General features: G+C 37.6%; 1 protein-coding gene across 5 annotated transcripts in view; it reads left to right on the plus strand.

The window, feature by feature from the left end:
• The window catches only part of ASH1L (ASH1 like histone lysine methyltransferase), a 181,961-nt gene that overhangs the window by 112,520 nt on the left and 56,178 nt on the right, over positions 1-13,263 (plus strand). For all 5 annotated transcript variants that reach the window (XM_035719088.2, XM_035719090.2, XM_035719091.2 and 2 more), the window contains one exon: positions 5,661-5,755. In XM_035719088.2, coding sequence (XP_035574981.2) covers positions 5,661-5,755 — 95 coding nt within the window. The remainder of the gene's footprint in view (positions 1-5,660; positions 5,756-13,263) is intronic.

The raw sequence follows: 13,263 nt of genomic DNA on the forward strand, positions 1-13,263 counted from the left end.
AGCATGACAGTTTCACTTCTTCCTTACCAATTTGATGCCTTTTACCTTTTTTTTTCTTGTCTGGTGTTTTGGTTAGGACTTAAAATATTAAGTTAAATAAAACTGGGGGGAGTGGGTATTCTTGTCTTGTGCCTGATCTTAGAAATATTATTATTTGGTTCCTTGAGATGTAAAGTTATATTGTTTATTTGAGATCTTATTTCTTAATGTAGTTAGTTATCACTATGAGATCTTATTTCTTAATGTAGTTAGTTATCACTATGAACTTCCCTCTTATAACTGCTTTTGCTGCATTCAGTAAGTTATGGTGTCTTGTGTTTCCATTCATTTGCCTCTGGATGTTTTTTTTCTTTTGATTTCTTCATTGGCCCATTGGTTGTCCCTAGCATGTTTTCTAATCTCCACATATGTGTGAATGTTCCAGTTTTCTTCCTGTAGTTGATTTCTACTTAAGTACCATTGTAGTTGGAAAATATGCTGGATATTATTTCAGTCTTCTTAAATGTATAAAGATTTGTTCTATTAACTAACATTTGATCTGTTTTGGAGGATGTTCATGTGTGCTTGAGAAGAATGTGTATTCTGTTGCTTTTGGATGAATTGTTTGGAATATGTCTGTTAAATCCACCTAAGTTATCTAACTAGAGGCCTATCCCTTGAGGCCACAGCTGTGAAGATAAGCTGATAGGCCTGTTTCATGGAGAGCCTGGGCATTTCTGCCTGCTGCCTGTGAGCTGCTGGATGGGAGGGCAGGTAGCTGGCTAAAAACTGTTTCTGTGTTTGTTACAGTCCCTTCACAGATTGGTAAGTGTAAGTGTTTGCTCGAGTTCTGTGAACCACTCTTGCAAATTAATCAGACCCAAGGAAGGAGGTCATGGGAACCCCTGGTTTGTGGCCTAATTGGTCAGAAGTTGTCAGTAACATAGGGACATAGTGTTATTGTGATTGGCATCTGAAGTGGAAGTGTGGGCAGTCTGGTGGGGCTGAGCCCTTAACGTGTGGGACCTGATGCTGTCTCCAGGTCGGTGGTGTCAGAATTAAGTTTTAAGACACCAAGCTGGTATCACAGAGAATTGGCTGATGTGCGGTAAAATCCCACACATTTGGTGACCAGAAGTGTCATAAATACAGTATTATGCGTAAAAATAAAGGAGACACACAGGAAAGAAACTCACAGTAAAGAAAAACTGAGTTGTTTATTTTTCTTTTTTTGTTTCATTTTTTGTTTATTTGGTGTCTTGTTTTGTTTTCTGCATAGGAAGGAAAAAACTGGGTTTATTGGAACATAAAATGTACCTTATATGTATGCACATAATACTCTGAATAATTTTCTAAGTAGGCCAATTATTAAGTTTTTCTGTAGGCTTATAAACTATATTAACATTATAGGATATTTTTTCTAAACTTAAGACATTTGGAACAGTATACCTGTTAGAGTGTTTCCTTCCAATTTGTACAAGTATAGCCTATTAACTTGAGGGTTATAGAAAGAAAAGAAAAGGTCTTTATTAGACATTCATTAAGGATACAATATTTATTACATTTAAATCAATTTGTTAAAAATAATAAAATAAATAAATAAATTTGTTCATCCCTGATGATTAATTCTTATTTTGCCGATCTTAAGTTAAGCAGTCCATTTTCATAAATTGATTTGTTTCTCAGATAAAAATGCCCTGGAAGCTCTTATTCTGTTCCTTTTTACAGTTTTAACAGGTGGTCCGTTTGAGGTGATGCCTCTAGCTAATATTGGGGAATCTGCAGCCATAATTCTGTTCCCAGTTGAATTACTAGTCAGAAATTACTGATGCAGCCCTTTACTGAAACCTTTTTGATGTCTCAGTTTTGCTTGTAGCTGAGGCTTTTGGCCAATCGTGTGGAAAAATCAGTAACCACCTTTAGATGGTAAGAGTGGTGACTTTGGTTAACCTCTTAAATTACGAGTAATCTCATAATTAATGGAAGTGGAGTCCTTAGTATAGTCAGCCAAACAGATTTGATCAGAAGTTATTCAGAGATTGGAAACATATCACAGACAATTCTCTAGACTTTTCCAGTATATTCAGTAAAACCTATGCCGTGATCATCACCAAATGACAGGGATCCCCAAATCTAGAAGGAAAAGAAAGAAAAAATCTTTCTTGATAAAATAATAAAGTTTTGACAGTTATTTCAGTCCCTTATAGGAACATTAATATGCTTTTCTCCAAACTTAAAAATTCCTAATAGATAAAACATAATTCACATTAATAAACTGTGACTTATCTTTTGTTAACCTAGGGAACTTGAACTTTTTGATTTTCAGGTTCTCTTCATGTTATTTGTTTGCCAAACAGGACAGATTTTAGAATACTGATACATTCATTGGAATCTGGATTCTGCCAGAAATCCCCTTATATACTCTCTCTCACAAGGTGCTAGAGTAAGCCCTTGGTATGACTCAGCAGCTGTCTGGGAAACTTGAAAGAAGACATCTTAGTGGTTTAGTTATTTGGGGTTTGGGGCCAACATTAGAGATGACAAGATTTTAAAATGAGGTAATAAATGCCTGAAGTCAAGACATGGTTATAGATAACATTTAAGATAAACATAGTAGCCTTTAATAATCATTATTAGGAATGCTTGCTTTTTCTCTTTTTTCTTAAATATTTGTATACTTTTTCTCCCATTTGATGGATTTGTCTGTTTGAATTTGATATCTCTGCACTGCATTCAAATGATAAATTATTAAAACTAATAAACTACCAAAGAGAAAACTGGGCACAAATACTAAATGGGTTGCATTTATAAATAGAACATTATGAAAGGGAAATTACTTTCTTTTGATAAGAAAGGCAAAAGGGTTTTTGCATTTATACACATATACATAGAAATAGTCATCTCGTTTTGCAGCTTCAGCCATAGGCCAAAAGTAAACACCTATCACAGAAACTTATTGTTTAGCTTACTATATGTTAGAGCAGTTATGTATCTGAAATGGCTATTTTCATTCCGACAGATTTTCTCCTGAGTGATTTGAACTATTAGTGTCACACACACAATGAATACCATGGAAAATGTCTAAGAGTGTTCAGAATCTCCAAGACAAACTGACAAAGAGAGCCAGATTCTCTCTCAGTTGACCACTCTTCACAGTTCACATGGAATAGAATATTGGAAAATGCATGAGAGAGAGAGGAGTCCCATGCTGTTATCACCAACAAGGAAATCAGTGGTCATACCTAAAATTAGACCCAAAATCAGACTTGGCCAAGAGCTAGGAAACTGATTCCTCATCTGATTGTAATCTCCATAGAGATGCCACAGATTCTGGACATCAGCATTGCAGAATCAGGGATGAAGTTGTTTTTGTTGGAGAATTGGTCAGTAATTGGTTTTGGGTGCAATCATGGGGGCTTATATTTCATTTGGTCGGTTGAAGAGTACAACAGTACAGGTTACCCTGGATTTTTTTTGTAGTTTGGTATGTTTGCTCTCTTCAGGATGCCCAGTATTGCCCTCCCTGACTGCTGTCTGTTACCTGCTTACTAGTCCTTGGAGAAGCAGGGGGAAATGTTGGGTTTGCTTCAATTCCTTTTGTCACTAAATAGAAACTTTTATGTTCTTCAATTTGCTTGTGTAAGTCACAGTTGTCTTCTTACCCTATTTGACTTTGATTCATGATGAAGAAATGTAATTTTTAGTTGGATTAAAAATTTCGTATCTCTGTTCCCAGTTATTTTGAGTTTTTTTAAATGAGAAAAGTGGTTTTTAGGTACAAGTAGAATAGCCTCGGATCTTAATCTTTGACACTGTTACCCAACTCCTTACCAATGCTTTAAACACTTGGCATGACTTCATTCACAATCTCTGACCTCATCTGGACTCCTTCAGCCTTCTTTTATCAGTGCTCTCATTCTCTGGTCCTGTTCCAGTTTGCTCTTCTACCAGGCATTTGTTTCCTCTGTTTCCCAAATCCTCTCATTGCCGAGACCCAGTAATAAAACAGAGCTGAAAGTCACTCCCTTAGAAAAGCCTTTCATTTTAATTATTGGCCTAGCATTTATTATTTTTTGATTTGTTCTCCTCTGCTTTCTTAGTTTTTCTTACGTCTTTGTCTACCTAAGAACAGTGTAAACTGTCATATTCACCAATGCCTCTTAGCACTTAGGACAGGACCTAGTAGGCTTAATGAGTGCTCATTGAACAAATAAATGAATGATCCTGTAGAAGGAACCAGTGTTCAAATTTAAGAACTTCAGGTTCTACGAATAACTTATTTTGGGGGGCCTCAATTTTCTTATCTGCAAAAATGTGTATTAGTATACCTGTTTTTTTGCAAAATAGAATACACTTGTATTTTAAAAAGCAGTGTGTTGGGGATCCCTGGGTGGCTCAGCGGTTTGACCCAGGGCGCGATCCTGGAGTCCTGGGATCAAGTCCCGCATCAGGCTCCTGGCATGGAGACTGCTTCTCCCTCTGCCTGTGTCTCTGCCTCTCTCTCTCTCTCTCTCTCTCTCTCTCATGAATAAATAAATAAAATCTTTAAAAAAAATAAAATGAAAATCAGTGTGTTGTGATTCATAGGGAAAAGAAATATATCAACCCTGCCTTATTTACTGGAACTTAAAGGCAAAATAAAATCAGAGTAGACTAAGTGAGCCCCTCCTGAAATCCTTTCTTTTCACTTTTTCCTCGTTTCCTTTTTATTTTCCCCTTTTACCCCTTTTATGTATTTGTGGAATGTCTTTAAGCCTGATCTCATACCAAACATTAGAAACACAGACCACTAGACAAGTGGAAGAGTTAAGTCTATGGAGACATTGTAGAATAAGAAGAATAATCGGTGAGTAGGAACTAGTCAAGAAACGGAGGTTTTTATCTTAAATCTGCTTAGTAGCTACTAAAATTAAGGCAAGTCACTTGACTTCATAGAGCATCTGTTTTCAAATCTGTAGTTTAAAGCTCACATTTTCTTTTTACCCACTTCATAGGATTGATATAAATGATAATATGTGAAAGTACTTTATAACCTATAAATCATCAGGGATACCTGGCGCTCAGTTGAGGGAGCATGCAACCCTTGATCACAGGGTTGTGGATTCAAGCCCCACATTGAGCATACAGCTTTCTTAAAAGAATTTTTTAAAAAATATAGGTGCCTGGGTGGCTCAGTTGGTTAAATGTCCAACTCTTGATTTCAGCGCAGGTCATGATTTCAGGATCATGAGGTTGAGCCCCATGTCAGGCTCCACACTCTGCATGGAGTCTGCTTGTCCCTCTCCCTGTGCTCCTCCTCCTGTTCACTTGCTTACTCTCTCTAAAATAAATAAACAATATATTTTTTAAATTGTAAAAACTTTTAAATAATAAATATATACTATAAATCATTGGTCAAATATAAGATAATTATTATCAGATCTGAAATTTAGGTTCCTTTTACAAAACTGTTGGAAAATGCTAACATGGTTCCTTTTTATGTGTAATTCCTAAAAGACAATTCCAAAAATATAGATTCTAAAAATACATGAATGTACTTAATATCCCTCCCCAAAAAAGTATGCGTTTAAATTTGAGCCCCACTGTTAAAACAAGTACTCTTGACAAAGGATCTGTTTTCTCTATTTGACCACAGGAGATTTCATACCCTCTGATTATTTTCCATTCTTTTCTGATCACAGCCCAAAGAGCCGATTGATCCAATTAAAGAAAGAAAAGTTGGAATACACTCCAGGAGAGCATGAGTATGGATTATTCCCAGCCCCTATTCATGTTGGTGAGTACTTAGTGTATACAATATATTGCTGTATTTCTTGCATTTGGATGAAATGTCTTCATGTTCTTATTATTTCTACATCTCCAGTGGGGTTGAGCTCTTTCTTTATCATTTAATTTATACTCACTCTGAAGAATTCCGCAAATTTTTTGCTATCTAGGAGTCAAAATGACATGAATCTTCTTACTCCAGTTTCAATAAAAAACACTGTGTCTGTAGCTTTTGATTCCGAGTATGTCATCTAGGAAAACCCAGCGATTTACCACTTGAGTTTCAAATGTTTTCCCTATTCAGAAAGAGAAGATTTATGGATATGTAGTAATCAAAGAGAGCCTAATACTTTTGCAGATCACTTATCTGCTTGAAAATTGAGCAAGATTTATCTTTCTATTCATTTGGGGGGAAAATGTCAAGGCTTTGTTTAGCATTGGGGTAATTTTGCCTTCTAGGATCCTATTGTTGAGCTTACCAGATAAGTAAAAGGTACCTAGAAGTCATCCTGTATTCCTCCCGTTCCAACAGTGCCATATCCAGTCCATCCCCAAGTTCTTTTTTTTTTCATCCCCCCAAGTTCTGCTGTTACCCTCCTTGCAGTACATCCCACTCTTCTCCAGATCCCAGTGTCACTCTCAAGTGCGTTCCACATTTAACTTTGGCTCAGGCTCCTGCAGCAGCCTTCTGACACATGTGTCCATTTCCATTCTTGCTCCCCTCCAGCTCACTCTCCACATAAGTAAAAAAAAAGAATAATTAGATTATACTTAAAACCTTATGGTATCTTACTGTCAGAGTAAACTGTAAGCTCCTTACCATAGCTTTTGACAATGACCTGGTCTCAGGGGCACCTGGAGGCTCAGTCGGTTAAGCAGCCAACTCTTGATTTTAGCTCAGGTCCTAATCTCAGGGTCCTGGGATCGAGCCCCTCAGCAGGCTCCATCCTCAGCAGGGAGTCTGCTTCAGGATTCCCTTTCCTTCTGCCCCTCCCCCCCAGATAAATAGATAAATCTTTTATTTATTTTATTTATTTTTATTTTTTTAGATAAATCTTTTAAAAAAGAGAATGACCTGGTCCCTGACTAACTGCCCACCTCTCCCCATCATCCCTATCTCTCTGTTCCCATCTCTCCCTTATCTACTGTATTATATCTTGCTGGTCTTGTCTCAGATCCTAGAACAGACTAAGGCCTTTCTCACTAGAGTACTACTATGCTTATTATTCCCCCTGCCTAAAAAGGTGTTCTTACTCTTCCTATGGTTGGTTTCTTATCCTTTAAGGATTAGAAATACCCACTTAAATGTCAGTTTTTCTTAGAATAGCTTTCTGATTGTCCCACCAAAGAGGTTCCTTTCCATTACTCCACACCGGAGCACCCTGTTCATTTATTTCTATAATCCATGATTACTCTCTTTACTCATTAGTTCTCTGTCTCCCTCATTAGATTATAGGCTCCAGGTGCAGGATCATTTGTCTCTCTTATTTTCCTTTGATTTTCTAGTGCCTGGTACATAACAGAAGTTTAACAAATACATGCTCAAATGACAGTAAAAGAAGAGAAATCAGGATGACCTATTGAATTGGAGGTGACAGGAGCAGTGTACTTATGTACTTCTATAGTAGATGTTGACCCTATGCATTACGGTATTCTCTTTAAACTGTGATTTGCTTGGCCTCATGACTGTGGGACTCTTCTCTGTGTTATGATTGTCGAATCACCTTGGTCTCTCCAGAGGGTCCAGGACCAGCAGTGTACTTAAGGAAGCAAGCATAGAGACACATTCTATAATAACAGTTTGCTTTATTCTATACTGGGTGGATAGAGAATGGTTTAACTCCAACATGAAGTTCCAAGGTTTAGTTCTCTTACCTTAATGAAGGTAAGAGTAAGTTTTGCATTCTCCGGGATTACTGCCAAGGTTCTTCTGAAAGAGCTTTTTATTGTTACTAGTGATGTCATAGCACTGGAAGTAGTCTCAGCAGATTTAGCTATTTCCTAGAACCTGATAATGATAAGCAGGCTTAGAAAGAAGTAATTTAAAAGACCCACTTAGGGGTGCCCAGGTGGCTCAGTGGTTGAGCGTCTGCCTTCAGCTCAGGGCATGACCCTGGGGTCCCAGGATCGAGTCCCACATCAGGCTCCCTGCATGGAGCCTGCTTCTCCTTCTGCCTCTGCCTCTATCTCTCTCTCTCTCTCTCTCTCTCTCTCTCTCTGTCTCTCTCTCTCATGAATAAATAAATAACTGACCCATTTAAAGAAAAACAACCATTTTGGTCTTACTGATTTTGTCCTGGATGTGATCTAACTTAATGAAGCTCTAATTATTCAAGGGTATGAAGGTGTTGGTTCATTCCAAGGAAGATAGGAAAAATAATAAGCCAGTATTTCTCTCGCATCTCTGGCACACATAGTGGTTAGGTCCAGAATAGAAATCTCTTAATTTAAATAAAGATTTTATCTCCACATCCCCATTTTAATGTCCCACTAAAACTAATTTGTACTCAGTGGTCTGCAAAGTGAATAAATAGTGGAAAAACATTTCCAAGTGTAGTGGGTCTTTTTCCCTGTGAAGCAGGGAAGCAGGCTATTGGGGGATAGACTTTTTTTCCTGGACAATGCAATTTTGTTGATCAAATAATATTTTATGATTAGGCTAGGGTGGTAGGCCAATCAGTTTTGAACAGGTCATTTCCTGTATCACATAAACAAAGAACATGAACATGACTTTGAGTCAGCCAGTCCTGGGTTCATCTCTGTCTCTGCTGTATTAATTATATGAATAAAGTAGTTCTAACAATAAAATAATGAATCTTACCAGTGATAGAATCGGAATCAGTAAGTGGAAAATGATGTTTCTTTTTTAAACGTTTAAGGAAATCAGGTTTATCTCATTAGAGCAGTTTATTTCAAATAAAATTTTACTTCTCATGATAGTTATGAAAATGTATATTATACCCTTACATTTATAGTCTATTGATTTTTTTTTTAGATTTATTTATTTATTCATGAGAGAGAGAGAGGCAAAGACATAGGCAGAGGGAGAAGCAGGCTGCCCTCAGGGAGCCTGATGTGGGACTCCATCCCAGGACCCCGGAATCACCACCTGAGCCAAAGGCAGATGCTCAACTACTGAGCCACCCAGGCACCCCAATAGTTTATTGATTTTTGATGAGAGTACCATGGCAGTTGAATGAGGAAAGTATGATATTTCAGTAAATGGCTCTATGATAACGATATATACACATAACAAAAGGTTGAACTTGGATGCTTGCCTCACACCATATGAAAAATTAACTCAGAATTGATCATCAACCTAAATATAACAACTAAAACTATAAAACTCTTGAAGAAAACATAAGAGGAAATCTTCATGGGATGTCCGGGTGACTCAGTGGTTGAGTGTCTGCCTTGGGCTTAGGGCGTGATCCCCAATCCAGAGATCGAGTCCCACATTGGGCTCCCTATGAGGAGCCTGTTTCTCCCTCTGTCTAGTCCCTGCCTCTCTCTCTGTGTCTCTCATGAATAAATAAGATCTTAAAAGAAAAAGAAAAAGAGGAAATCTTCATGCATTGGGCAATAATTTCTTGGTTATAACACCAAAATCCTGTTCAACAAAAGAAAAAGATGCAAATTGAATTTGGTCAATATTTAAAACTTTTGTGCTTCAAAGAACACCATCAAGAAACTGAAAAAACAAGGGCAGCCCCGGTGGCGCAGCGGTTTAGCGCCGCCTGCGGCCTGGGGTGTGATCCTGGAGACCTGGGATCGAGTCCCACATCGGGCTTCCTGCATGGAGCCTGCTTCTTCCTCTGCCTGTGTCTCTGCCTCTCTCTCTCTCTGAATGAATGAATGAATGAATAAATAAATAAATCTATCTATCTATCTATCTATCTATCTTTGGGATCTATCTATCTATCTATCTATCTTTGGGATCCCTGGGTGGCTCAGCGGTTTCGCGCCTGCCTTTGGCCCAGGGCGCGATCCTGGAGTCCCGGGATCGAGTCCCGCGTCGGGCTCCCGGCTTGGAGCCTGCTTCTCCCTCTGCCTGTGTCTCTGCCTCTCTCTCTCTCTCTCTCTCTCTCTCTCTCTCATAAAATAAGATAAAAATAAATCTTTAAAAAAAAAAAAAGAAAGAAAGAAACCGAAAAAACAGTGCACAGAATGGGAGAAATATTTACAAACTATATATCAATTAAGAGACTTGTATCCAAAAACCCATACATATAAAGAACTATTGAGACTCAAATTAAAAAGGCAAACACACACAAAGACAACATAGTTTTTTAAATGGGTAAATTATCTGAATAGACATTTCTCCAAAAGAGATACACACATGGCCAATAAGCATGTGAAAAGATGCTCAACATCATTATGAGGGAAATGGAAATGAAAACCATAATGAGGTACCACCTCACACCCACCAGAATGGCTTTAATTAAAGTACTGATGCACATGTGAAGAAACTGGAGCCCTCATACATTGTTGGTGGGAATGGGAATGGTATAACCCTCTCTGGAAAAACATTTTGGCAGTCCCTCAAAAAGTTAAACATGTAGTTACCATCTGACCCAGCAGTCTTGCTACTAGGTATCTCCCCAATAGAATTGAAAACACATGTCCATACAAAAACTTATACAGAAATGTTCATAGCAGCAATATTTATAACAGCCAAAAGATGGAAGTAATGCGAGTTTCCCACGGTGGATAAGTGGATTAACAAAATGTGCATACAGTGGAATGTTCTTTGGCAATAATAAGAAATGAGGTAGAAACATGTAACAAGAGGGATGAACTGTGAAAACATTATGCTATATAAAAGAGGCCAGTCACAAAACGCATATTTGCTTTATGATTCCATTTTTTTAAAGATTTTATTATTTATTTATTAGAGGGAGAGCATGCACATATAAGGCGGTGGGGGGGGGGTGGCAAAAGAGGAAGCAGACTCCCTACTGAGCAGGTAGCCCGACGAGGGGCTTGATCTCAGGACTCAGATCATGACCTGAGCGGAAGTCAGATACCTAACCAATTGAGCTACTCAGGTGCGTCTATGATTCCATTTATATCAAATGTCCAGAATAGGCAAATATATAAAAGCACAAAGTAGATTAGTGATTTATAAGATCTAAGGGTAGGGAGGAATGGGGAGTAACTGCTAATGGGTACAGAGTTTCTTTTGGGGGTGACAAAAATGTCCTGAAATGAAGTTTGTTGTGTTAGTCAGAGGTCTCCATGGAAACAACCAAGATATATGTAGAGTGTTGGGGTTTTTTTTAAGATTTATTTATTTATTCATGAGAGACACAGAGAGAGAGGCAGAGACATAGTCAGAGGGAGAAGCAGGCCCCATGCAGGGAGCCTGATGTGGGACTCAATCCTGGGAACCACAGGATCACGCATTCACTCAACCACTGAGCCACCCAGGTGTTCCAGTTTTTTTTTTGTTTTTTAAGTGAGCTCCACACCCGGTGTGGGGCTTAAACTCACAACCCTGAGATCAAGAGTCACATGCTTTATTGACTGAGCCAGCCAGGTGCATTTTTTAAAAATTAGATCCCTATCTTTCTCATTCTAATAGGTTTTTTTAATAGATTTTATTTGCGACATTTTATTTATTATTTTTTAAGTAAGCTCTATGCCCAGCATGGGGCTTGAACTCAAGACCCTGAGATCGAGAGTTACACGCTGTACTGACTGAGCCAGCCAGGCACTCCTGTAGAGATTATTTTAAGGTCTCGGCTTACACCGTTGCGGCGACTGACAAGTCCGGTATCTGCAGGGCAGGCCAGCAGAATGGAGACCCAAGGGAGGGTTGTTTTCACAGCTCAAGGAGTCTGAGGGCAATCTACTGAGAATGCCCTGTGTGGAGGTCAGTCTCTTTTCTTACTAAGGCTTTCAACAAGGGTTTGGCTGAATCCTAACCACATTATGGAGGGTAATCAGCTTGACTCAACCTAGTGATTTAAATGTTAATTTCATCTAACAATTACCTTCACAGACACATCTAGAATAATGTTTGACCAACTATCTAGATGTCTACTGTAACCTAGCCAAATTGACACTTAAAATTAGCCGTCACCAAAACTCCATGTACTAAAACCCACTGCATAGGACACTTAAAAAGAATGAATTCTTAAAGAAAAAAAAAAAAGAATGAATTCTATGATATATGAATTATGCTTCAGTAAAGCTGTTATTTTGAAAGTGTAGTTACATTGTTTTGATCAGGCATATATTAATCAAAATTACAGTGATTACATAATGCAAAAGAAAAATTTTAATACTTTGAGTCTTATGGTCACAGGTACTTTTATTATTATTTTTATTTAAATTTAGTTAACAAAAAATGCATTATTAGTTTCAGAGGTAGAGGTCAATGATGCATCAATCTTATATAATACCCAGTGGTCATTACATGACATGCCCTCCTTAATGTCCATCACCCAGTTACCCTGTCCCTCACAGGTACTATTAAATGTGAATTGAAACACTTTTTTTGGAGTAAAAGGATAGGTTCAATAAAAGAACTTTTAAGCATGAAAAGATACATAATAATAAGATAAAATCCTCTGGAATAAGTGGAATAGAAATAATGTTCAAAGATAAATTATTTCAATTTCTAAATGTTAAGAGAATATTCCTTTTTTATTTTTATTTTTTGAGAATATTCCTTTTTTAATGAATAACAATAAGTATTGAATCTTTTTAGTATGCAGATTCATCATTTTAAAATGATAAAACCATATATAACATCATTTGCAGGGGAGGGGCATCTGGCTGGCTCAGTCTGTAAAGCATGGGACTCTTGATCTTGGGCTCATGAGTCAGTCCCTCTGTTGGGTATAGCGATTACTTGGAAATAAAATATTTAAAAAAAAATAATAAGGAGATTCATAGTTTTTCAAAATTCTTCTGGGGAGCAAAACATGTGAGGACCTGGTCTTTCACATTTGTTTTGGGAATCAGGCCATGATTCAGATTCTACCTCCACCAGTTACTATCTGCCTGACTTTGGGCAAGCTGACATATCTCAAGGCTCCAGATTCTTTATTGTAAAATAGAAATTAATATGCATATTAAATAAAATAATGCATATAAGATACTTAGCACATTACCTAGGACATAGTAATCATTTAATAAAAGATAACTACTGAATCAGAGTTGGCTTTTTATGATAGATCACCAGTCAACAAAAATCTGTTACTTAGTACATAGCTATTACCTCTGGCAGTTATTATTAAATATATTATGATGCCCTTTTTTGCTGAGCTCACAAAATAATTCGGAATTCTTTCAAACACAGCTCTTCTTTGTTGCCACTGCCAGTCATTGAGACTTAATGCCAAATCTTGACTCCTTTCCCTGATACAGTGGAGAAAACATAGGCTTTATGTACAAAATGGATTAAAATAGCAGACCTAGGACTTCCATTCTGAAAAAAGTCTGCTTCCAAGTTTGGGAATTGGCTGGCATCTGGTGATTTGAATGGCAAATATTTTCCTCTATTAATAT

Source organism: Canis lupus, chromosome 7, assembly GCF_003254725.2.
Source record: "Canis lupus dingo isolate Sandy chromosome 7, ASM325472v2, whole genome shotgun sequence".
Taxonomy (NCBI): domain Eukaryota; kingdom Metazoa; phylum Chordata; class Mammalia; order Carnivora; family Canidae; genus Canis; species Canis lupus.